Source organism: Idiotropiscis lumnitzeri, chromosome 4 (assembly GCF_059441095.1).
Source record: "Idiotropiscis lumnitzeri isolate Australia: NSW breed Sydney's pygmy pipehorse chromosome 4, RoL_Ilum_1.0, whole genome shotgun sequence".
Lineage (NCBI taxonomy): Eukaryota > Metazoa > Chordata > Actinopteri > Syngnathiformes > Syngnathidae > Idiotropiscis > Idiotropiscis lumnitzeri.
This window is the reverse complement of record NC_142394.1, coordinates 13,708,699-13,731,367: the sequence shown is the minus strand read 5'-3', so window position 1 is coordinate 13,731,367 and position 22,669 is coordinate 13,708,699. Positions and strand designations below refer to the sequence as shown.

Sequence of the window (22,669 nt, the reverse complement as noted above, 5' to 3'; positions counted from 1 at the left end):
TAATTCAAATAAGGCTTCGCAATGCACCAAAATGTGATTTTCAAATTGAAAGGGCTGCATATATATATACACATCTTTCATCTTAATTAAATGTTTCCTTATTTTTGTATATGCAGAACCTGTAAGAACAAATAATTTGTCTAATAAAAATGGTTGTTTATTTGTACTACATATTTTATGACTGGTTTCTTTAAAAAGTACATGGGAAGAAAACATAAAAAACATCTTATTAAATGACTTTTGATATTGAGGGGGGAAAACAAATCATAATTATAGTTAGAACTCTTTTTTGGTTTAGTTTTAAATCATTCAGCTCTAAACACAGCACACATAAATCACTTAAACAAAAATTCAGATTGTAATTCCCAATTAAAAATCCACTTTATTGCTCATCATGGGTTTTATCACACACAAACAAAAACCGATAGTGGCTCTTCACTGTCACCTTTGTCCAATGTTTCCTCCCTAATTGCCTTTCCTCTTTTCAAACGCCTTCACTCGGCCCTCTAGGCTCCTCAGGCGATGCTCGAGTGCACCGGTCTTGTTCGAGCCAGTGGTGAGCAAGGTCAGTAGGATGTATCCCAGCACCAGGCCGCCCAGGCGCACGGCCGTGGTGTCGGCGCTCGCGGTGCTGTCGCTGACGATCATGGCGAAGAGCCACAGCACCACAGTCATTTTCACCAACCAGAAGACGTGGCGTAGCGCATCAATCGCCAAGCGCAGAAAGATGGTCAGGACCCAGTAACCAATGATGGCCAAGACGCCCCACTGGGCCACTGTGGTCACACCCTCTGGCGTGAAGCGGGGTAGCGTGTGGGCAGCTGTGAAGAGAAAATTGTCACCATCATTATGAACAGCATGAACATTAACACTTAAATATAAGGGGGGGAAAAAAACCCATAATGATTCAATTAAAATATACGTGATAGTTAAATTAATATTTAAAACCAAACCATTTTTTTAAATAAAAATAAGAAAGAAAATACTAAATGAAATAAATTGCAAATGTATTGTGCATAAAAGTCAGGTACAACTAAACAATCTGTAGGCTGCTTCCTCAACAGTATTGAACTGTAAACCAAGTATGACCTGAAAAAAAATCACTTGGCTCTCCACGTAGGAAGTACCAACATAAATTAAAAACAGTAGTGTAGTAGGCTCAAGTGTTCATAAATGACAAAACAAGATTTTTTTTTTAAGGGGTGAAACGAGTTCTCAATTAAGTAGAGTACCTTGATTCAAAGAAATGTGCAAGGATTTTTTTTTTTTTTTTGCCTCAGGTGTCTATTTATATGGTGTGACAGCTCATGGCAGCCACAGCATCAATTTCACGCATGACGGTAACATACCGCCAACGTGATAAGGACAACTAGAAAATAAAATCTTTACAAATTCAGTAATACACAGACATCAGTGGCTTTTATTTTGAAGTTATTGTTGGCAGATTTCACTATTTGAATACTAGAATTTTCAGTAGGCTATCCAAATACCTAAATACCTAAATATTTAATGGCTTCAACCCTAGATTGTTTTTATTCCTAAAGAGTATATATCATGTTATAAGCTAATGAAATTATGCACTTTCAAATAAACAGTGCAAATTCAAAATATTCTCATATTTTCACCTTTAACCGCCAAAGAACGTGGCCTTGCCACCTACCATCAAATCCGGTGACCCTGAGGATCTCTGTGACGTAAACGGCGATAACATTCAGGCCGCTCGCAGCTCCTTCAGCCAGGAAGCGGACCACCATTCCCAGAAACTGTTTTGGGTCAGAGAGGACTGGTTTTAGATCGAGAGCGTGACACTCAAACCAACACAACATATTCTGATCACCACCCAAATAAGAATCAGAATATAAACATCCATCTTCAAAGAGCCCTGACACGTTCAGAGCTTCAATTAAGCCTCAATGCACAGGAAGCGACATCGGGTAATCGTTTAACATTTTCAAAAAACAAGATTATATACAAGAGCAGTGGGAAAAATATGCATCAACAAATATAGTTCAGTTTGACGGATACCTTCAAAACAACAAATGTAAAGGTGTGGATGCCGCGCAATGAAAATGAAATTTGAATTTTGCATAAATGATGGTAACACAAGGCGCAAGAGGCATGGAGGTCATTTTGAGAAGTTGAGTTTTGGTAGTTGAAAAAAGACTGAAAAAAGTTTTGAAATCAATAAAGAATTTATTAAACGAGACTTGAATATCAACCAAAATACTGGAATCATGAATATTATTTTCTCTAAAATCATCCAGCCCTACTTACTGGTGTGGACAAGTCTTTGAAAAAAATGCCCATACAGCTTTTCATAGTCCTCTTTTATACATGTGTAAGTCACTGCCCACTATCTTTACTAAACATGGACTGTGCTCTATCTGATGACCATTATTTTAGAAAGACGGCCTGGTCGGACTGTCGTCTTGATCAAACAGGAACTTTCCACCCAAACGCAAACATTTAGTCTAATCGGTCAGTCAGTATTGAAAACGAGGTGAGAAGGGGAATCATCTGACACAACTCTTGTATTAAATCTCATTCGATTGAGCCAATGTACCTAATATTGTGGCCAGATAGAGCCACGGAACTGCATTATATTCTGGCAGAAACGTTGTGCTGCTGCATCGAGCCAAGAATAATGCGAGTGACAACAGCTGCCTCACTCTATTCGCGTACCCTCCAAACACTGGCACAATGTCGCACTCACAAACGCAGCTGGCATCCGTCAAGGTCGAGGGGAGCCCTGCAAGTTGCTGATCTGCACCTGCTGCACAACACATTGGCTCAATAAGTGACGACTAGTGAGCATATCAGAGCACGACTCAGGCATCTGGCACCTTATGGCAGCAGGCGCTATGCTTGTGTCACTTCAATCTACTGATGTTGTTTGCGTCTGAGAAGAATGATTTTTAAAAATCAATCTCAAATGATGACGAGATCGTCCAGAAATTCTCAAAGTGCACTTGTAAACTTTCCATGAGAACAAAGTTCGTAGTCACAGTGGTGCTTCCAGATCAGGGTTCACGGTTAACTTTAAAAACTGCTTGCCCATAGGGCAAGTGCCACTAAAATTTGCCTTGCCCGAGTGGCCAAATTACTTGCCCGACTTGGGCAAGTGACAATTTTTTTTCTCAAAGAATACAATGTTTATGGTTGTAAAATGTGCGCCACAAATGTAAATAAACATAATCTGATAAGCATAATTTAATCTTGTTTTCATCATCAACCATGAAACCCTACTCACAACAGCAAATGTATCATCCTGTGCAGTTATTGAAAATGTTAATTGTAGTGTTAATAATTAACAAATCTGCATGTTAAATTGGGAAAATGATATTACAGCAATCCAGATGATCAATTTTAAGTCCAGGAGAGCGTATTAATCGAGGAATCACATGAGTAAATTATGAGTGTGGGAAATTTGTGTATTCCTTTAAGACCAGTGCCTGTGGAGCTGCCTCCATAAGTTTCATAGCATAAACAGAACACAGTCACTGACACTATGTCAGGTCACATCATGGAGCTAATGAATTAACAGCCAATAATCAAATATTACTCCCTTCCTTACTCACAACTGAATTGTCTACTTAAAAATATTCGAGCTATTTTAGTCATGTCAGAGGAATCCGAAATGTTCGGATTTGAACGAACTCGTCGCCACTTGTAAACATGCGCAGAAGGTAAGAAAACTTCCGGCTGTCAATTTTCTGCCGAAATATCGTAGGTTTTTGTTGTGTTTTTCAAACTTCAAACGAGGATGCTACTACAGCGAGTTCCAATACTGCGGGATTTATTGACGTCCACTTTAACTCGACATTCACTGAACTAACTGATCCCCGTAGCGCCCGCCCATTGCCCCCGATAAGGCCAATGGACCATACCACAACATAAGGGGTGTCTGGGTTAAACCATCACCATACAGTGCACACAAACAGATCACACCACAGTTTTCGTCGAAATTAAAGATATTTGGCCGCTTTAAAAAATGCTTGCCCGGTCGGGCAAGTTGCCCATAATTTTACCTTGCCCGTGGCCAAATTTCACTTGCCCCGGGCAATCGGGAAGCGGTTAACCGCGAACCCTGCTGAGATGCGAGTTAAATTCGCTTCTTGACCACACAAACAATTATCGATATGTCAAATCGTATCTCAAATCATCTTGACCCACTGAAATTAATAGAAAGGACACTAATCTATACCAGCCATGCAAGAAAGAAAATGCTTGTAATCGGGCCTGAGTGATTTATGGGCCAACCAATACCAGCTTCTGCACTGTTTTTAATTTTTTTTTATTTTTTAAACACATTACTACATTGGGTAAACAAACATTAACAAATTCCGTCTGGCGCCAATTTTCTTCGTTTTATGTTTACTTGGACAGGAAACTCCAAGTGGGAGTGGCAATAAAAACCTCTGAAGAATTGTTCCCATCTACCAAACTGCTGTTTGTTGAGAAGTTTGTCGAGTTCACCTCCACCATCAAGTGGGCTCGTGTATCAAAATTTTACTTTCAAAACACATTGGCCAAAACAACCGCGCACTCATATTTCATATGATACTTTCCTTGCCCAACTCGGGCAAAATGTCACAGCTTCATCAAAAATTGACGAGTGATTACAAATACAAAATGTGAACGTGATCGGGCTCAGAATTTATATAGAATACGGTCATAAATATTCCCACAACTTGCCATGAAAAGTTACTGGAAATTACTGCACCGTAGCCACCGTATCCTATCACAGTTGTGGTGCTGTGATTTTTTTTCGTAACAAATGATGACATCAAAGCGTGTAAAAGGATTAAAGTCACGTGAGAGGAAACAGTGTGACTAACATCAGCAGTCTGAGAATGAGTCATCTCAGTCTGCACCACAGATAAAGAAACTAGTAGATGAACAAATTCTTGAAGTGTAGTTTGAGGTAAGGAGGAATCGTTTCAAACAGAATACAGCAAACATAGCTCAAGCACAAACCAGAATAAAAATCAGGATTTGGAATTCCAAATACTCCACCTATTAAAGGCAACAAATTAATGATTTCAAAACATTATTTTCCTCAATGACTTGACACAAAATCCTAAACTGGACACATAATCTCCTGCTAGATTACAGTTCTATTCCAGTTTCCGATCCAACTATTTCTGTCCCACTGCATTATCAGATGAGAGGAGCCGCAGCAGACATGCAATGCACGTAAACGACATTTTAGTGGCTACGATGCAGCAATTGGAGAAGGTACAGTACAGAACAGCAACAGGACATCTGCTAAGAAGAGGAAATGCAACAAAAAAAATGATAATGCTTTGATCTACTCATGGACATGATACTCAAGTTTTGTATTTCAACTTTTTTTTTTTGCATTAAAATCACTCAGAGTAGTGCTCGACACCACCATAAAAAAAACACAACACACTTATAATGTTTGTGATTGTGCAAATATACCTCATGTTGTGGTTCATAACATCTTAACTAGTGTCCCTAATGTAGGAATGGACAAAGTAGTAGTGGCCCCATTCACTAAGCATTTACGAAACATCAAGAGTCCCAAAATATTTTTTGCACCAATTCTGCGGACAACCCTGCCACCCCAGCCAAAATTGGTTCATTAAAACGTGTTATTAATTTTTAAATGAATAATGTTTTATCCATCTCATTTCAGGTTTATGTTTAATTTATTGTAATTAAGCAATATCATTTGATGCAATCAAATACATTAATTGGTGAAGTTATTTAGGGTGAATAAAATAAACAATTGTACCAAAATATAAAATTTGTATTTAATGTGAAATGTATTTTGTACTTGCATTCACACTCACATTTCCAGTAAAATAATTTACTTTTGTAGTAAAATACAAAATACAATTGACAGTTTTTTAAAAAAAATAATGTGACCCTTGAGCACAAAAGCGTAAAACATAACTAAGTCCCTTGGGTCCCTCGAAAAGGAACTACAAAAACGCGAAAAGAAAAAGTTAATATTCATTCTTAAACCTTTTGGGCTGAACAAAGCATGTCATCCTAGAACCCACCCAAAAAATAAATAAATAAAAGTCAGGAGTAAACATCCCGGGTTTTTTTTTCTTACCATGGCCACTGAATTGACGTTCTCCCGACCAAGCAGTGACTCGAGAAACAAGAGTGCACTCTGGGAGGGATGGGAGTGAGTGGGTGAAGAAGAGGAGGAGGAGACGATGAAGAAGAGATGAGGTGGTGAGATTAACAAGCAAACGAGAGCGTGAGAGAACACGTGGTTGCATGGAGACATGACAGGGTGAAATAGGTTCAGTTAGTGTTCAGTTAAGCTTTGATCAAACAAGCGGTACATCAGAGCCGGCCCAAAGCATAGGCAGTTTTTTTCTTCTTTTGACTTTTTGTCTCATTTAATAGCAATGACAATTTGCAATTTAGGTGCACCCTTAAGCAAGAAATGAAGTAGACGTGAATGATTTTCAATCTCAGGCCAAGATGAGTAATTCTTATTGACCCTGGTTTTACGTGCACTCCCTCCACACTTGTAAGTCAAAACAGTATTTTCTCAAATCATGTTTCTACATGATATGAATGTTAGTGCCATTATTCCAACCCGACGTGGTATTCCTTTTAGTGTGTGTGCCTTGGGTGCTTTATATTACATAGACACAAACAAAGAAAATAAATGACAAACATAACTGAATATAACGTAAACAATAAACTGTTTTTGACAAATTTTGGCTTCATTTAAATGGACACTGTGCTACTCCTTTAAGGTGTGCACCTTGGCCATTAGGGGGCAGCATAATACAGGTACACAGAAACAAATGGCTGGAGCCTATCCCAGCTATCTTCGGGAAGTGTGCGGGGGACACCCTGAACTGGTTGCCAGCCAATTGCAGGGCACACAGAGACGAACAACTGCGCATACACTCATACCTCGGGGCAATTTAGAGTGTCCAATCAACCTGCCATGCATGTTTTTGGAGTGTGGGAGGACACCAGAGTACCTGGAGGAAACCCACGCAGGCACGGGGAGAACATGCAAACTCCACACAGGATGGCCGGAGCGGGGATCGAACGCACGGCCGCTGCTTTCTCTCACTGTGAGGCCATTGTGCTAACCAGTCGTCCACCGTGCTGATCCAGAGCTTCTATTTATTTAGTTTTTTTGCTCGCAAGTCAAAGCAAAAACCAAACAGCCGCACTCATAAGTCAAGTTTTTACTGTCCTTATGTACAAATGTTGTTATTTATCAATAGTTAAGCGCATTGTTAATGTTCAAACTGTGCATAACGTGACTTTGTCTTACAATAGTGGTATATATACTTCAGGTATAAAACCAATGCATAGTTGTGAGGCCTACTCAGTTTACATAGTTACGTTTTTTTTTTTTGAAAGGGCCGGCTCTGTGGCACATGAACAGCGTTAGGAAAATACAAAGAGTTATTTAAAAACTTAAGAGTAGAAAGACACACATACAGTACTTCATATTTACGTGCTCATTTTACCTCTGCAGCTGATCGGATGGCGCCGATTCCCACAAGTGACTCCACGTATCGGTGGAGCTCCTGGCCGGTTCCGCGGAGCATGCCGCGGAGGGTGACCGTCGGCTGGCTCTCCTTCCCAGCCGCCGACGCCTTCTGTTGGGCTTGCTGGGCTCCAGCATGGAGCACCGCTAAAGCCAAAAGCAGCAGCACATAAGACGGCCGCAGGAATCGCAGCACGGCTCGCACACAAAAAGTCATCGTTGCGGGATTGGCGAGCAGTAAAAATAAAAATAACGATATAAAATTAAATTGAGCAGAACCGGCTGAGCAGGACGTGTGACTCTTAAGTCAAACTAGAATGCGGCATACGAAGTTGAAAATAGTCTCCAGCAATAAAATAGGCTCTTCTAAGCCTGAACGTGTTAAGAGTCGAATGGGACCGAGAATTTAATTATAAACTTTGGCAACGTTGCAAATGTCAATTTTGCTTCTAACGACTAAGCGCCTGGGTATATTTGGTATCAAACAGTTAAAATACCGTAAATTGTATTTTAATAATATTAATGATGATAATTAAAAAAAAAAAAACAAAGCCTCGGTGCTCTAATGTTCCTAAAGTCGTGGAGAACACGATGGAGGGAAAATCCTGTGGTTTTGATCTGACCACGAGACTTCTAAATCGTCTTAATTTGAGCTCGGAGAACACGATGGAGGGAAAATCCTGTGGTTTTGATCTGACCACGAGACTTCTAAATCGTCTTAATTTGAGCTCGGAGCCGTACACAAAGTCACGACTGGTGGCCTTTCTTCTCCACACTCACATTAAATTCGGATTAGTTTGCTAAGTATGAAGCAAAATGGTCGTTGTTGCCGCTCAAACAAAGTATCCCAAGTCTCGTCGCGTTTGACGAATGCAACCACAGAACCAAGAAGACGTGTCTCCTTGAAGAGAAGCACAGGGATTGACGCAGGAGTGCATTGTGGGACTTGTAGTCAGTGAGATGCAAACTAATTTTCCGGGACTGTGTGATGATGTCACTACAGGAGTACGTAAACCTGACGTAATTTGGCAGCGGTAAATTTGAGGAGGCTCAGCAAAATAAATAAATAAATAAACAAATAAATAAATACAATGAAAATATGAAAATCGTTTTTATTTACGATTACTTTTTAACATCATGTTTTTCTTCATAAACACATTATTTGTTGTGTTCTAAATAAGTGCAATAAATCAAACAAAAGGTTGCTCTTCACTTACTATTGTTTTTGTTTCATTATGATAGTGAGCCGTTCAGAGTGAGTTTGCTGGCTCGGTTGTGATGTCATCAAAAGTGAAAGAGCAAAGGAAGATTTCACATAAAGAACAAACTGAGAGTGGGCCAAAGAGTGACTGAATTAAGTGACGAGGTGTGAGTTGTAGCCAATAGCAGCTCTCGAATAAATGTGCGTTCTATTAACGCTGGTGGTAAGTGACCAAAGAGCATCAATAACTTTCATCCTTCAACCACATATCCTTCAACCACAATATCAAAGAGTGCCCTGAAAAAAATATTTTGGCTTATTATCAAATTATTTTTTTCTGTTTTGTGGAAAGTTGAGTTCATTTTCACCATCAAACCCAAGTCTGATTCCCCTGCCACATCAAATCCAAGAACATCCATTATCTGTACCGCTTGTCCTCACTAGGGTCACAGGGGGTGCTGGAGCATATTCCAGCTATCTTCGGGCAGTAGGCGGGGTACACCCTGAACTGGTTGCCAGCCAATTGCAGAGCACACATAGACAAACAACCATCCACGCTCACACTCATACCTAGGTGCAATTTAGAGTGTCCAATCAACCTGGCATGCATGTTTTTGGAATGAGGGAGGAAACCGGAGAACCCGGAGAAAACCCACGCAGGCACGGGGAGAACATGCAATCTCCACACAGGAAGGCCAGCGCCGGAATCAAACCCACGACCACTGCTGTGTCTCATTGTGAGGCCATCGTGCAAACCAATTGTCCACCGTGCCTCAATCCAAGAACAGATAAAGTAATTGACATCAGCCTATAAAGGGTTACAAAGTCACGGACTGTTAAGTCAAAAGTTACGTTTTGTTGGTAGGTGTGTTTGTCATTCCATATGGAGAAAATGTAAGAGCATTTCAGAAAAATATCATACGAACAGGCAAATTATGGTGGTGGCAGTGTGATGGACTGGGGGTTGCGTTGTTTTTTCAGGAACTGGACAACTTGTCATGATAGATGGAACCATGAATTATTTTCTTTAGCAGAAAATATTAAGGGAGAATGTTCTGCCATCAGTTTGCGACTTTAAGATGAAACGTAATTGAATTCTTCAGCAGGACATCAGTCGCCCCGCCCCCCCCAAAAAAATCACCTGGAGTGGGGGGGAAAAAAAGAAAAGAAAAAAAAAAGAGACTTGAACCCAACGTAAAATATCTCCAGAGATGTGAGACTCATTGCCTGTTATTGATTTTTTTTTAATTTAGTTGTTGCTGCTGAGGTAGACCTAACCTGTTATTAGGTTTAGGGGTCAAGTAGGTACTCTTTTTCTTTTTTACACAGAGCCCGGTAGTTTGAAGATTTCCTAAAACAAAAACAAAAAATTAATTAAAAGGAAAATAGATGCGCTTTAGCATAGTCCCTTTTTAAGTTGCTAAAAGTTTCCACTGAAATTTCCAAAGCAGCTAAATTTATTGCCAAGCATTTTTTTATGGTGGTGTTTGCAAGGGTAATCTGAAAAGACGTTAAGTCTAATAACACAAGTAAGTGCTTGTAATCTTATCCACGATAGTGTTTGTAACAGTTTCCTTGGAAAGTATTTCACGTAAAGAAAGGCTCAACTTTCAGTTTAATATCCAGTGACAACACTGAGTCACTTGAAAAAAGTTCAGTACAGTTTCAGCAGTTTTCAAATAAAAAAAAAAAGAAACAGCAAACAACGCATACGCACAAACCTTACAAACCATCAACTTCAACGTGAGGAACCATAGGAATGTTGTTAGTCTTTTTTTGTGTGTGTGTGTGTGTGTGTGTGTGTATGAGCCATACACGTGTAGAAATGCAGTCAGTAAACCTTAAAAGCCTCTAGTCCAGTTTGTGGCTGCACATGTACTCTGGAGCCTCTTCCCCATGAGAGCCTGACCAGAAAAGAGGAGAGCAGGCACTGTGGCCAGCCTCGCTCCCGGCACCATCTGCACAACAATGCTCTGTCCTCGTCCCTCCCATTAGGAGTGGACTCGCAGGCCTAGCCGATGTAAATGCGATGAAAGTCGTTGGCTCCAAACGCAGCGTTGCACTTGGGGCATTTCCTCTGGCGTGTGTCGTAGCGCGTCTTGACGCACTCGAAGCAGAAGACGTGGAAGCACTTTGTCAGGACAGCATCCTTCACCCGTGAGTTGCAACAGGGACACGTGAGCCGAGCCTGGGACGGAGAGAGAGAGAGGGGGATGTTTTGTCCTCAGATGAATGGATTTAATGAGTGCATAGGAATATCTAGGACAGCAAGCGATATGACTATCTGAGTAGTAGACTCAACTGCAAAAGACTCCCAAAAAATATCTGCCAAATCATTTATTTGGCAGATATTTTCATGACACCAACTCACCTTATACTCGCTAATTTCTTCATTCAGGATTTCATCACCGTTGCTAATTTTCTCAGCTGGTTTCTTGGCCTTCTCAATTTTTCGCCTCAGTTTTGAGATGTCCTCCTGAAACAACAAACAATGTCAAATCAGGCATTAAATTTGCAGCTTGTTTGGTTTGTTTTACAGAATCACAATTGATTTTAGCCAAATCAGTGGAAAATACGAGGTATTGTGCTGGTGTGATTGGATCAAACAGTCTAAGGATTAGATTAAAGCAAGGCTGGTTGAACTAAGGAGAAAAACACGAGCAATAGACAACCCCTCCTCTTAAAAATGTTGCCTATAGTAATAATTCAAACCGTGGATATGGGACAAAGTATAGCAGTTTCATATGATTTCAAAATCATACAATATTACCCTTCAAAATAAATGCGGTACAGATGAGATGTGTCAGGGAGAAAAAAAATCATTTCTGTGGTGAAGACTCGCCACAACTTCGACTAACAATTCTGGCTAGAATTTGCTGGCGCATATTTTGTGGAATTGTTGAGGCATGTAAAATACAAATTTATTCAGGCTTGTGTTTACACAGATTTTAACAAATGAGACATTTCTCCAATGAGAAAAAAAATACTCTTGTTTTGAAAGCTTGTTTGCAAATCCCAGAAGGGCATGAAACCCAAAGAAAACCTTGTATTTAATAATTGATTTTTGAACATTTGTTTTTACTATAAGAAAAAGGGAGAGAGAGAAACTGCCACCCCCTAGCCCTAAAATCTAAAATAGGGATTTTTGTCAAATACAAAAAGCTTTATCGCCCTGCCTTACCGTCAATATAAGTCAGTCAAATGAAGAACAGTGAATGCAGTGCTAACCAAGCCTGTCCTCAACGTCGTAAGCAGAGGACCTCCTGTATGCTCCAGTATTACTTTTGGTATACACACCAGAGGCGGAAAAGTACAGCCAGAATTTATTTGCGTGAAAGTGAAGCAGCTTTTTGCTGGGAATGTGTGGGACTTGCACACATGACAGGGGTTGCTTTACTAAGATGATTAGATGCCTGTCAACGTTGGCCTCAATTGGTTTAAACGCAGGCTGAGGCCAGCAGATCTTTACAATCTGGTCACAGCTGGTGTCTTTCTGCCAGATATGTCTCAATGAGGATTTTTTTCTTTCTTTCTTTTTTTACATCAATCCCTCCCATCCTGCATCAGCACCATGCACATGACATAAAAATGCCAGCTTCGAAGGCCATTATGGAAGAGAGGCTTGAGATTATTGCTTCTTAAGGGGCGACGAATTGATGTGGGACAGAGGTCTCACTCGTGTATGTATGCGCTACCTGTGCTCTCCGGGAGTTGAACGACTCCTTCTCCCTGGAGATGCTATTTTCTACGACCTCCTCTCGGACCACGACGAGCCTCTGGTGAACTTGCTCCAACTGAATTCGAACCTCCTCTGACAACAACGTTGACTCTTGAGCCTGGAGGATGACAATTTCACTTACTGAACTTTCAAGCACTCATTTCAATCACTACAATCCCTTCTGTTTGTTTTACGGCTTAATTTTGAAACGGGTGGCCTGTGGAAGAAGGTTTAGTGAACAATAAAGGCAGCGCTCGAGTTAAATGAGTAAACGTCGACGAATTACAATACCGGAAGTTTTCTTTCAGAGTCAATGTGTTTTATGACAGAATTGTACAACCTTCATTGAGCACACGGACATTTCCCACTGGAAAATGTCATGGAAAATCACTGAACAAAAATGTCACAAAATTACCAAGCGTTGTAATTCAGAGGTATGAAGTTTCAGAAAATAAATTCCACCTAATTTTGAATTCAACCCTCAATTCATAGACACTATGAAATCTAGTAATATATTAGATATTATAGTATTGTTACATTATTATCATCATTATGAAACCCTGATGTGATAGAGAAAAAAACAAGGACTGATTCAGAATCTGCACCAAAAAATATTCCATAAAAGTGTGCTTTGCATTTCTAAAAATTATGTCTAAATGTGTTGCCCAGTGGAATCATGAGAAATTTGAAAATCATTTTCAGTTGTGTACTCATTTATGCTGAACATTGCAGCTTTGGCTTTGCAATTTCCTTCAGTAAATATGCCAAGAGCCACAAAGAGATACAATATGTCAACCTAGTTTATAAAAATCACCATATGACTTTGATTGGAATCGATCGTGGTTGTTAATGTGTGACGCCCTTTACGCCACTGCAAAAATGGCTCGCATCCTCCATCTGAAATGAGACGCTACCTTGCGTTTGTTCATATCCAGTGCTTGAGTCCTTAATGTCAACTCCCTCTCAGCAGTGCTGATAGTGCCCTGTAGAAGGCGCTCTTTCTCTTCAAGCTTCCTGACCACCTGCAGCTGGGCATCCACCTAACAATTGCACAAAAACAGATTAAATACGTAACCTTGGGAAAACAAAAATTCTTTGGGTCAGCATACGTTTGGTAAGAGTGGAAAGTCACCTGTGTTTTTAAAGTGAGCAGCTGATCCGACAGCTCCTCCTTCTCCTCTTTCAGTAGCTTGTGGATCTGGTTGGACTTGATGCGCTCGCTCATCAGCTTAAAGTTGGCATCATCCTTTTCCCGGAGCTGCTGCATCAGCCGTATGTTCTGTTCCTGCATGTCCTCGAAGGCCTGTCCTGTCACGTCCATCTCGCTCAGCAAGGCGTCCTCCTCCTGCACACGAAGCAGGAAGGGTGTTGGCAATGGTGGAGGGCATAGATGTCAAATTCAAGGCGCAGGGGTCAGACGTAGCACAGTACATCATTTTATGTGACCCACTAAACTAAAATAAAGCGCGTCCACCTCATGGTTCTTGATAAATGGGTTTGTATTTTTCATTTTGTCAGTAAATCAGTATGAATATTACAAGTTTACTTTTAAAAAGGCATTATTTTAATTTCACCAAACCCCCTTCTGAACATCAATTGAACCATAGCTGTATGGTTATTTTTGCTGGCCACATTTTCCATGACTTCTGACTTCAATTTGTTGAACACAATACATGTTTTTCCCATTGTGATATAACCCTACTATGGAGGCCTCACAGCAATTCGTCCCCTTTCAACATCCGTCTACTATTTTCGCCACTGTCCCTCCTCTGCACACCCAACCAATCTCAATGTGGCCTCTCTATCTCTGTCCTCAAACAACAATTGACAATGTACATAATAATGAAATGGGCGAATTCTGTGTAATATGATGCACAATTATACAGCTTTCAAAGTCATAATGGCCTTACAACTATAACAACGATGTAGCCTGCAAAACAAAAAAAAAAAAGAAAAAAAGAAAAAAAAGAAAAAAAACACAGTCCGATAACCCTGGAAAACAAACTGTAGGCTGTGTGCATACATGCGGCAATGACCTGCTCACACACCTGTTTCGCTGTAGACAGCTTTTTGTTGAGGATGTCGATCTGCTCCTCGACAGAGCGAATCTTTCTTAGGGCCTCCTCGTCAGCCATTTTTTTGCCTTCCCTCCTTTCGCGCTCCTCCAGCTCCCTCAATCTCTGACGCAGCTCCTCTGACTGGAATCGGCAAGAAAGCATCACGTAACACCTCTGCACCATTGGTCAGAATTTTTGCACGTCATCATAACTTTGTGACTGTGTTGCGCAGAGTTGGTCACCTCCGACTTGGCCTTCTTCTCTGCTGCCATCAGCTGGACTTTGTCCCTTTGCTCCTTTGGCGCGGATCGATACATGTCTAAGAGCAGCTTCATTTCCCTCTGGGACTCCTGAGCTTTCCTGCACAGGCAATGTAAAAGTGATATCACAACTATCTTGTAATATATATATATTAGTAAAACACTACTCGTTATTGTCAAGGGGGGATCCAAACCATATAGGTGACTCACTTGAGCTCTACTCTGACAATCTTCAGCTGCTCCATCTCTTTCCTCTTTGGCCCTCCAGCTGCAGAAAGACGTTCCCCGGATGATTCCTCGGGTTGGTTGCCAATTCCCACTTTCTCCTTCTCTTCCTTCATCCCACTGCTGGTCGTGCTACTGCGAATTGGCCGTTCTCTCTCCTTTTCCCTTTCACGGTCTTTCTCCTCTTTCTTAATGATTTCTTTGTCCTTCTTTTCCTCCTTCTCTTTCTTCTCCTCTTTTTCCTCCTCCTTGACGGTTGCCTCAGGTTCGGCTCCTGGCTCAGTTTTCACAGAGTTGCCTTGAGAAACAGATAATCACACAATTGACACTCTGAACACAAATGAGTCGTACAGTTTGTAAAGAGATTAAAACATTTGGGAAAATCAAGTCACACAAATCACCTTTCTGATTTATGTCATGTGAGACAGAGTGCCTCACAAGAGATCAGTTCAGCGATTATGTGTTTTGCTTTTTGAGCATTTTTCCACCATGTACCTACTGTCTTTGTTGCACTTGAGGAGCAACGCTATAATGTTTGTTTGGTTATGAAAATATATTTACACGCACAGTTAATGGTAAAATGCCGCTCAAAATGTTTTTTGCCATTTAGAAAGGGTTTTGGATCGTGCAAGTTTGACCTTCACTTCATATCTAATCTCGTTGCACACTTGAGTACAATGACAATAAAGGGATTTCTAACATTTCTATAGAATAATTGCTTCAAAAAGTTGAAAGTCTCAAAGGGATCGTGCTTGACCTGAGATGTTACTGTGCGCAACTGTGTCGCAGTTACCAGTGCTATTTGGCATAGAATTGTCGTTTTCAGGAGGTTCCAATTTGACCACTGCCTCCCCTGACACAGCTGCTGTCGTAGGGGACGTCGTCTCCTCTTTCACGTCTATCTCCGTGCTTGACTGAGTTTGCAAAATGGTGCTTCCCTTTGAAATGCGAATCTACAATAACAACATAAAATACATTATTTCAGGATCATGTCCAGCACCATTATGCTTCAAAAGACCAATACGTGAGAAAGAATTCCTTTTTTTATTCTATTTTTATTTTTTGCATCAAACCTGGTTGAGTTCAGCTTGTGTCTCTCTCAATCTCAGCTTGTATTTCACAACTTCTCCCTTCATCTGCTGGTTATGAGTTTGCAGGGTGCTGATCAGATGGCGCATCTCTCTGTTTATTGGGCCTGAATGAGGAAAATTCAACATTTACATCTCTGCCAACCTTTGCAAACACTGATGAGCAAAGCCTGGGGTTCCGTAAGGTTTGAATCCTCACCTGCCTGCTCGTTGGCGGCAAGAGTCTGTTCAAATTCAATACGCAGCATCTCATACTCCTTCCTTACTTGAGCAAGGGTATCTTCTAGCTGAAACACTTCAGTGCGAACCTTCCTCTGCAAAGTCACCTCGTCATTCTGTACGAAATAAGCATGGCAGCTCTCACTTTGTACGGACACACGCACACCACGGACACAATGAGCTTACCTCCATGTGCTCCAGCTGTCGAAGTCGTGCCGTCCTAGTTGTGTTGAGACGGGAGCGTGTCTCATCTAACTGAGCCTTGAGGATCAGAGACTCGTTGTACAGCACAGAAAATTGGGACTGAAGACAGCGATACTCAGAGGTGTCCTTCACCATGCCCTCTGCTCGACTCAGCAGCTCAGCCTGAGTGGGAAGAGTGAGTACACATTCATGACGGAAGACTTAAAAATTGGAGTGAAATGCAATGTTGTGAAGCTTTCTATTAGTACAGATCAGGGGCGGCCTCAGCCAATGTCACGTCCTCGCCGAGATTTTATATGGCACACCCCTTCATTGTCGATTCACATACACATACAATAGAAGTTGAATTTTCAACATTGTTTTTAATTCCGAAGATAACGCCACACAATATAAAATAAAAAATGGAAAATTTTCAGAATTTTATGACTCATGCAACATTAAATTTAATGTTACGAACCTAATTAATTTCCATGCATGCGTCAATGTCCATACCCAAGGTTAATGTTAATATAAAATTATTTGGTGGATTATCATTATATGATATTACAGAAATATTATTATTAATCCACAAAAATATAAAATTACATTGAGAGTCATAACGGAAACATCGTACACAATATTTTAATTTCTATGACGGCCTTTCTCTGACTGATGAATGAGGACCAAACTGTGTTCTCGCTCAATCATTGCATGAGAACATAAATCTTTGCAAAGGAATGCAACAGTTGTTGTTGTTTTGTTTTTTTTTCCTTCTTTTTCTTCCATGTCACCTTAGCGGCTCTGTAGATAGGCAAGCTTTCTTCTTTTTTTTTTTCTTAAATATGTGTTCTCTAGACAGCAGGAAGTATTTTCCAAAGTATTTCCACGCCGACATTGTTATCCTACATTGCTCACTCGACAACTATCGGCGCATACCTCGAAAAGCTTGCTTGTCTTCATGTTTCTCTCACTCGGCGGACTGAATACTTACTACTACAACGTTGGTGGTAAAGAATCCTTATGTGTGAGGGTCGCTGTATTTAGATTTTCTGAGCTCCCCACACACAATTACAACCCAAACTGTTACACACATTTTTTAATCTTTCTGTGGTGTCTGACAAAGATAAAAAAATCTTTCAAGATGAAAAAAAAATCCATGTGGGTGTACCCTGCTTAAGAATAACTAACGAGCATTTTTTTTTTTAACATTAATTTAGCAGCACCTCCAGCTGATGGCGCCCTAGGTGAACGCCTGATTCGCTTCCGCCCTGGGCGGCCCTGTTAAAGATGTCCGCAAAATAATGGAACATGAGACATGAGACGCACCTTCATGTTGTTGTTTTCCTGCAGCACATTTTGCAGGTCCTGTTGGAGCTTCTGGAGCTCAATGAGACGATTGTCCGCCAGCTCCTGGTTTTCTTCCAATTCACTGTTCATTTCCTCAAACTGCAGGAGAAGAATGTCACAGAACACACAAAAAAGTGAAGATATACTGTACAAAAATAAATGTTAACATATGATATTTCCTACCTTTCTTTTGTTGATAGTGATGGTCCCACAGACACTACTCGCCTCCCCACACACTTTATAACCTTTGCTGTTCACCTAACGGGCATGAAAGCAGGTTTGACTTAACGACAAACAGACATACATGGATGCAGTATGTATTTCCCTAAAAAAGTATGGCGTACCCTCTCAAGTATCTCACTCATGTGGGCATTGAGACGATTTTCTCGTCGACGGATCTTCTCCATATCCCACTGAAGCTCTTCACTCAGAACTTGCAGCTCACTGACACGCTGGTCTGCCTTGTTTGCTGCGCGGCCAAGAGATCGGGACTACACAGGTGAGGAAGAGAGGGGGAGACATGCATGAGAGCCGCAAAAGTGTTAAGTACATAGGACAAAAAGTCACTCTACACCAGGCACCACCAAATGGCGGACCGCGGTCCGGATTCGGACCGACAGATGGTTCGTACCGGACCCATGACCAATCTATGATGATTTTTTTTCAGGGCGCATTCGCAAACGTTGACGCTGCAATTCTAGTTAATGCGGAAAAGGCGGCACTGATTTGAGCCAATCAAATCTTTTGTTTACGATCCACTGCCAATTGCGCAGCAGACCGGAAGTGAGTGCTGCTGACAGTATGCCTTGTTAAAAAGTTAGCTAGGTCGATGCGTGTTGTTTTAAATGAATGGACGGAGAAATTTAGTTTCGTTCTGGCTGCTGCCGATTCAAAACCAACGTGCATCATATGCTCCGAAACCGTCCCAACATTGCGAAGCGCCACAACGAAACAAAGCACCGCCCTTTTGTGCAAAATTATCCGCTGAAGTTTGAGGTGAGCGCACGCAAAAACATCGAACTTCGAGTGCAGTATAACAGATTTTTACATTTTCGTTTATAGCCCAGCGGCATGCAAACGAATGTTCAATAAAAGTATCATGGATTTTGGGGAAACATAAAAAAAACATTCAGTGATGGGGAAGTTGTGAAGGAGTGCTTAAATGCGGTTGCACAAACATTATTTAAAGGAAAACACAAAGCCCAGATGTGTGAAATAATCTACCAAATCCCAATTGCCCTGACTCCGTTCCAACTGGCAAAGGTGTTTCATGGGGACATTGCTAAATATTTAGTATATAAGTGCGCTCTGTTGCAAATGACTAAATATTGAAACTATATTAAAATGTAAACATAGGCTAGACATTAAGGGAAGTTGGACTTTGGTTCGGACCTTTTAATTGGAAGAAATTTTAGTCATGGACCTCTGTGACTTTTAATTGAATACCTCTGCTCTACACAATAGAACACTACTGCTCAAAGGAAGTGGGAGACAACAAAAACTAAAATAGGATAACAATACATGAATGTTATGAAAATAATTGTTAATGAGTGAATGTCCAGCAGTATGTTGTGATATTTGTAAATTGTCACAGCAACTGGTGTAGCCTTAAATCTTCTACTTTATATGACGACTCGAAGCAAAGTCAATATGACCACAAGAAGGAAGTTTTCTCTCATAAACAATATATTTGTATATGACCATATTATTCCTACCTCACTGGTCATGTGACTGTGTTTCTGCTTGAGGTTCTCAGACAGTTGTTGAAGACGCTCATTTTCACTGGTCAGCAGCGTGTTTAATTTGGAAACGACATGGCACAAACTTGCAGCTGACAAATAACATCCAACAACAGTTATTAACTGTGAGAATTAATCATATAAAGCACAAAGAGCAAGTCATTAAAAGCTGTGGTCCTTAATCTACACAGGTTCATTCATAACACTGGTCAACAGAAAAATCTTAATCAGAGCTGGCATTATGTCCTTAAACATATTTTTTACATTTATTAATATAATCTGAATATATTTTTTCTAGCACATCAATTTTTAGATATGTACTTGTAAAAGCATAGATTGTACCCTGAGTTGTAATTTATATCTGACGTTTCAGAAAAAAACCTTGTTGCTGAATCTAACCCGTAACTCATGAATATCAGAATAATATATTATTACATTATTATTACAAAAAGTAAACGTTTGTGCCAGAGAAAAAAAAACAAGGGGCAGATTTGTTACGCAATGCAAAAAAAATATTAATATTCATTTGCAAAAGTTAACTTGCATCTCTGATTGAAAGAAAAAAATTGTTGACCAGTGTAATTATTTAATGTTTTGTAATTTAACTCACCAACTCCAGAATCCATATCTGCCTTCAGTTGGTCTACTGTGCTCTTTAGACACTTGTACACCTCCACAACGCGAGTGGCCTGCAATTGGCTGGACTGTACCCTCTCTTGGAGCTCAGCTTCCATCTCCTCACTGGTGCTGCTGGCCAAAGTGGCAAGGAACGAGTTGGACGTTTCGCCCTGGTGCCCTGTGTGACAACAGTGGAGTGCATGATTATAATATCAATTTAATGGAACAGTAATAAAAAATAAGTAACTCAAAATGTATGTTTTTGTTCTTCAAGAAAAAAATAATTGTTCAATAAAATATTGAAAATGTGATAGAATTCTTCTTTAAAATAAATCAGCTGAAATGGTATGCGTTTAAATTGTATTATTTTGTATGGATGTCCGCTTATGACGAAACACCGGCAGATTAACTTCACAAGGACTTTTAACTTGAAACAGTTTCCAAACTATTTTTGTCGAAAAGCACTTTCACTACATTCATTCGACATTTCCTCTCTCATTACCTCTGTCCTTGGCCCTCTCCTGATTGGAGTCTCCATCCGGTTCAGGGGTTTCCGGCTTGAGGTTCCTTCCCTCTCCCGTTGGAGACTTCTCTGGTTCGCTTGGCGATTGGTCATACAGTCTGATGAACAGCTTAATATTTTCATCAAGCTGAAAGTATAGGAGGAGGACACCTTGACATTCTGTTGACATATTTTAAGGTGCTCAAGTGGTTCTTATTTATTCGTGTCAAGTATATATCACAAAGTGTTCACCTGGTTCCAGTATCTATTGAGTATGAGCAGGCTTGCATCATCCGTGGCCTGGCGGGTCTCTAGTCTCTCGATTCGTTCTCGCAATTCATCTTCAATCCCCTGCAATCCATCAAGTCCAAAAATAAAATCTCCAGTTTAAAAAATAAAAACAGACTGTGGTCCAAATCCTCTTCCCATTCCCTACTCACTAAAAAGGGATTTATATTCGGATCTATATAATTCATTCATATTTTGGAACATTGCTCTGGGACATTTATTTTAAATGTATCCCATAATTACGTGTCATATCAATGTCAGCTGGATTTCTTACCGTAATAAATCTTGATACAACAAGGGTTAATTACTTTTCTCGTGACCATCGGTTGTTCAGTACTTTTCAAGATGCATTTTAGGATACACTGTAGGCATAGTCACTACACATTCGAACAGCACGGCAAATGGTGAACTCGCTAGAGTACTGCATATTGGACAGGGAGAGGTACCAAACTCAACCACAGATTTTGGTTCGTGAAAAAAGCTCACAAAACGCACCTGTCTTTGATCTAGAGATTCTCCCAGTTTTCGGTTCTTAGCCTGGAGAGCTTTGATATCTTGTTCTTCCTGAAACACAAGCGATAGAACATTACCAATGAACACGCACACAAATTAACTGTCCTTCAAATTAAATCAGTTATAACGAAGACAGCGAGAATAATAAACAAGCTGACCGAGTTAGAAACCCCTCCCAATTTGATGACTGTCTCCACCGCTGTGCTCCCCCCAGCAGCTGCAGCACTTAGACCGGGACCTCCGTCCTCTCCGTCTCGCTCTCTCCGCTTCTCTGGGTGCACACCAGAGGTTGAGGAAGGGCCGCTGGGGTCTGCAGGACGCTTCTGCCCCGACATCCTGAGACACCTGGAACAACAAAACAAGTAGTGGTAATGGTGAACATTTTTCTTGTGCTGTGTGTGTAGAGTACTTCAGTTGATAAGCAATAAACAAGTGTTCCAAAGTGGCTGTCTGGCGTTGTCGTGTAAAACCGAACAGAACAGAACGATACACAGTAGACAGGCATAAATACAAAGTTCTATCTGGTAAATAAAAGCCGCATTCACATCAGGCTACTATGGCGCTAATGTTAGCCATATGCTAAGAGGATCGCTAACGTGCAGACTGTGGACTAACGGTCTTTTTCAAACACAAAATTTACCGCTTCATGTTATTATGTTTAATTCGACCCGAGTCGGTCGTAAAAAATCTTACCACTTTTTGACGTGGGAGATTAAGAAAATGTGAAATATAATTAGCAAATGTTGACACTCCGGGTCTTTACTCCCGGAAACGGAAGCTGCAGCGCAACATCAATATTCAATTGCACGTGCGCCATCTAGTGCCATGGAGCGACTTAACGTGCCTTGAAATGTTCAGAATGGGAACTTCACAGTCCCAGTGTCTGGAGTCCAGTGTTTTTACACGACGAAAAGCTCATGGCTCGCAAAAACTAAACGTGCTGTAATAGTTATGATGTGTCGTGGTGGCGGTAATGGAACAGTATTTGTTCTACCCGTCACTGGTCCTCTTTTCAGACCATCTGAGTGAAACCTGAGAATCTCACATGTTGCATAGTGGCTGGGAATCTCGGCCAAACACTCTGCACTACACTGTTGTATCGATTTTAAGATGGCATACTATCCTCTTATATTGTGCCGGCATCCCTTTATAATGATTGAGATGAGAGAATATATTTACAGGCGGATAGAGATTGAGCAATGGCACA

The 22,669-nt window shown here is 40.7% G+C and overlaps 2 protein-coding genes across 3 annotated transcripts; both read right to left on the bottom strand.

Annotated features, from left to right (window-relative positions):
• Positions 1–362: 362 nt before the first annotated feature.
• LOC148338223 (voltage-gated monoatomic cation channel TMEM109) lies at positions 363–8,158 on the bottom strand. Of its 2 annotated transcripts, XM_088294917.1 has the most exons (4): positions 7,485–8,158; positions 6,089–6,148; positions 1,661–1,763; positions 363–821 (listed from the first exon to the last, which is right to left on the bottom strand). In XM_088294917.1, exons 1-4 carry the CDS (start codon positions 7,719–7,721, stop codon positions 466–468), a joined length of 756 nt encoding a protein of 251 aa, XP_088151043.1. In that variant the 5' UTR covers positions 7,722–8,158; the 3' UTR covers positions 363–465. The 2 variants fall into 2 exon arrangements, with proteins under 2 accessions (XP_088151043.1, XP_088151044.1); XM_088294918.1 differs by lacking the exon at positions 6,089–6,148.
• A 2,143-nt stretch (positions 8,159–10,301) lies between these two features.
• Positions 10,302–22,297, bottom strand: rnf20 (ring finger protein 20, E3 ubiquitin protein ligase). The gene is made up of 22 exons (XM_088294908.1): positions 22,156–22,297; positions 21,621–21,807; positions 21,445–21,513; positions 20,914–21,012; positions 20,662–20,809; positions 20,152–20,337; positions 19,518–19,633; positions 18,147–18,293; positions 17,986–18,060; positions 17,782–17,901; positions 16,459–16,638; positions 16,253–16,388; positions 16,039–16,160; positions 15,759–15,918; positions 14,951–15,263; positions 14,723–14,840; positions 14,472–14,621; positions 13,556–13,768; positions 13,338–13,463; positions 12,401–12,541; positions 11,077–11,181; positions 10,302–10,893 (listed from the first exon to the last, which is right to left on the bottom strand). Exons 2-22 carry the CDS (start codon positions 21,795–21,797, stop codon positions 10,717–10,719), a joined length of 3,078 nt encoding a protein of 1,025 aa, XP_088151034.1. The 5' UTR covers positions 21,798–21,807; positions 22,156–22,297; the 3' UTR covers positions 10,302–10,716.
• Between the last annotated feature and the right edge of the window lie 372 nt (positions 22,298–22,669).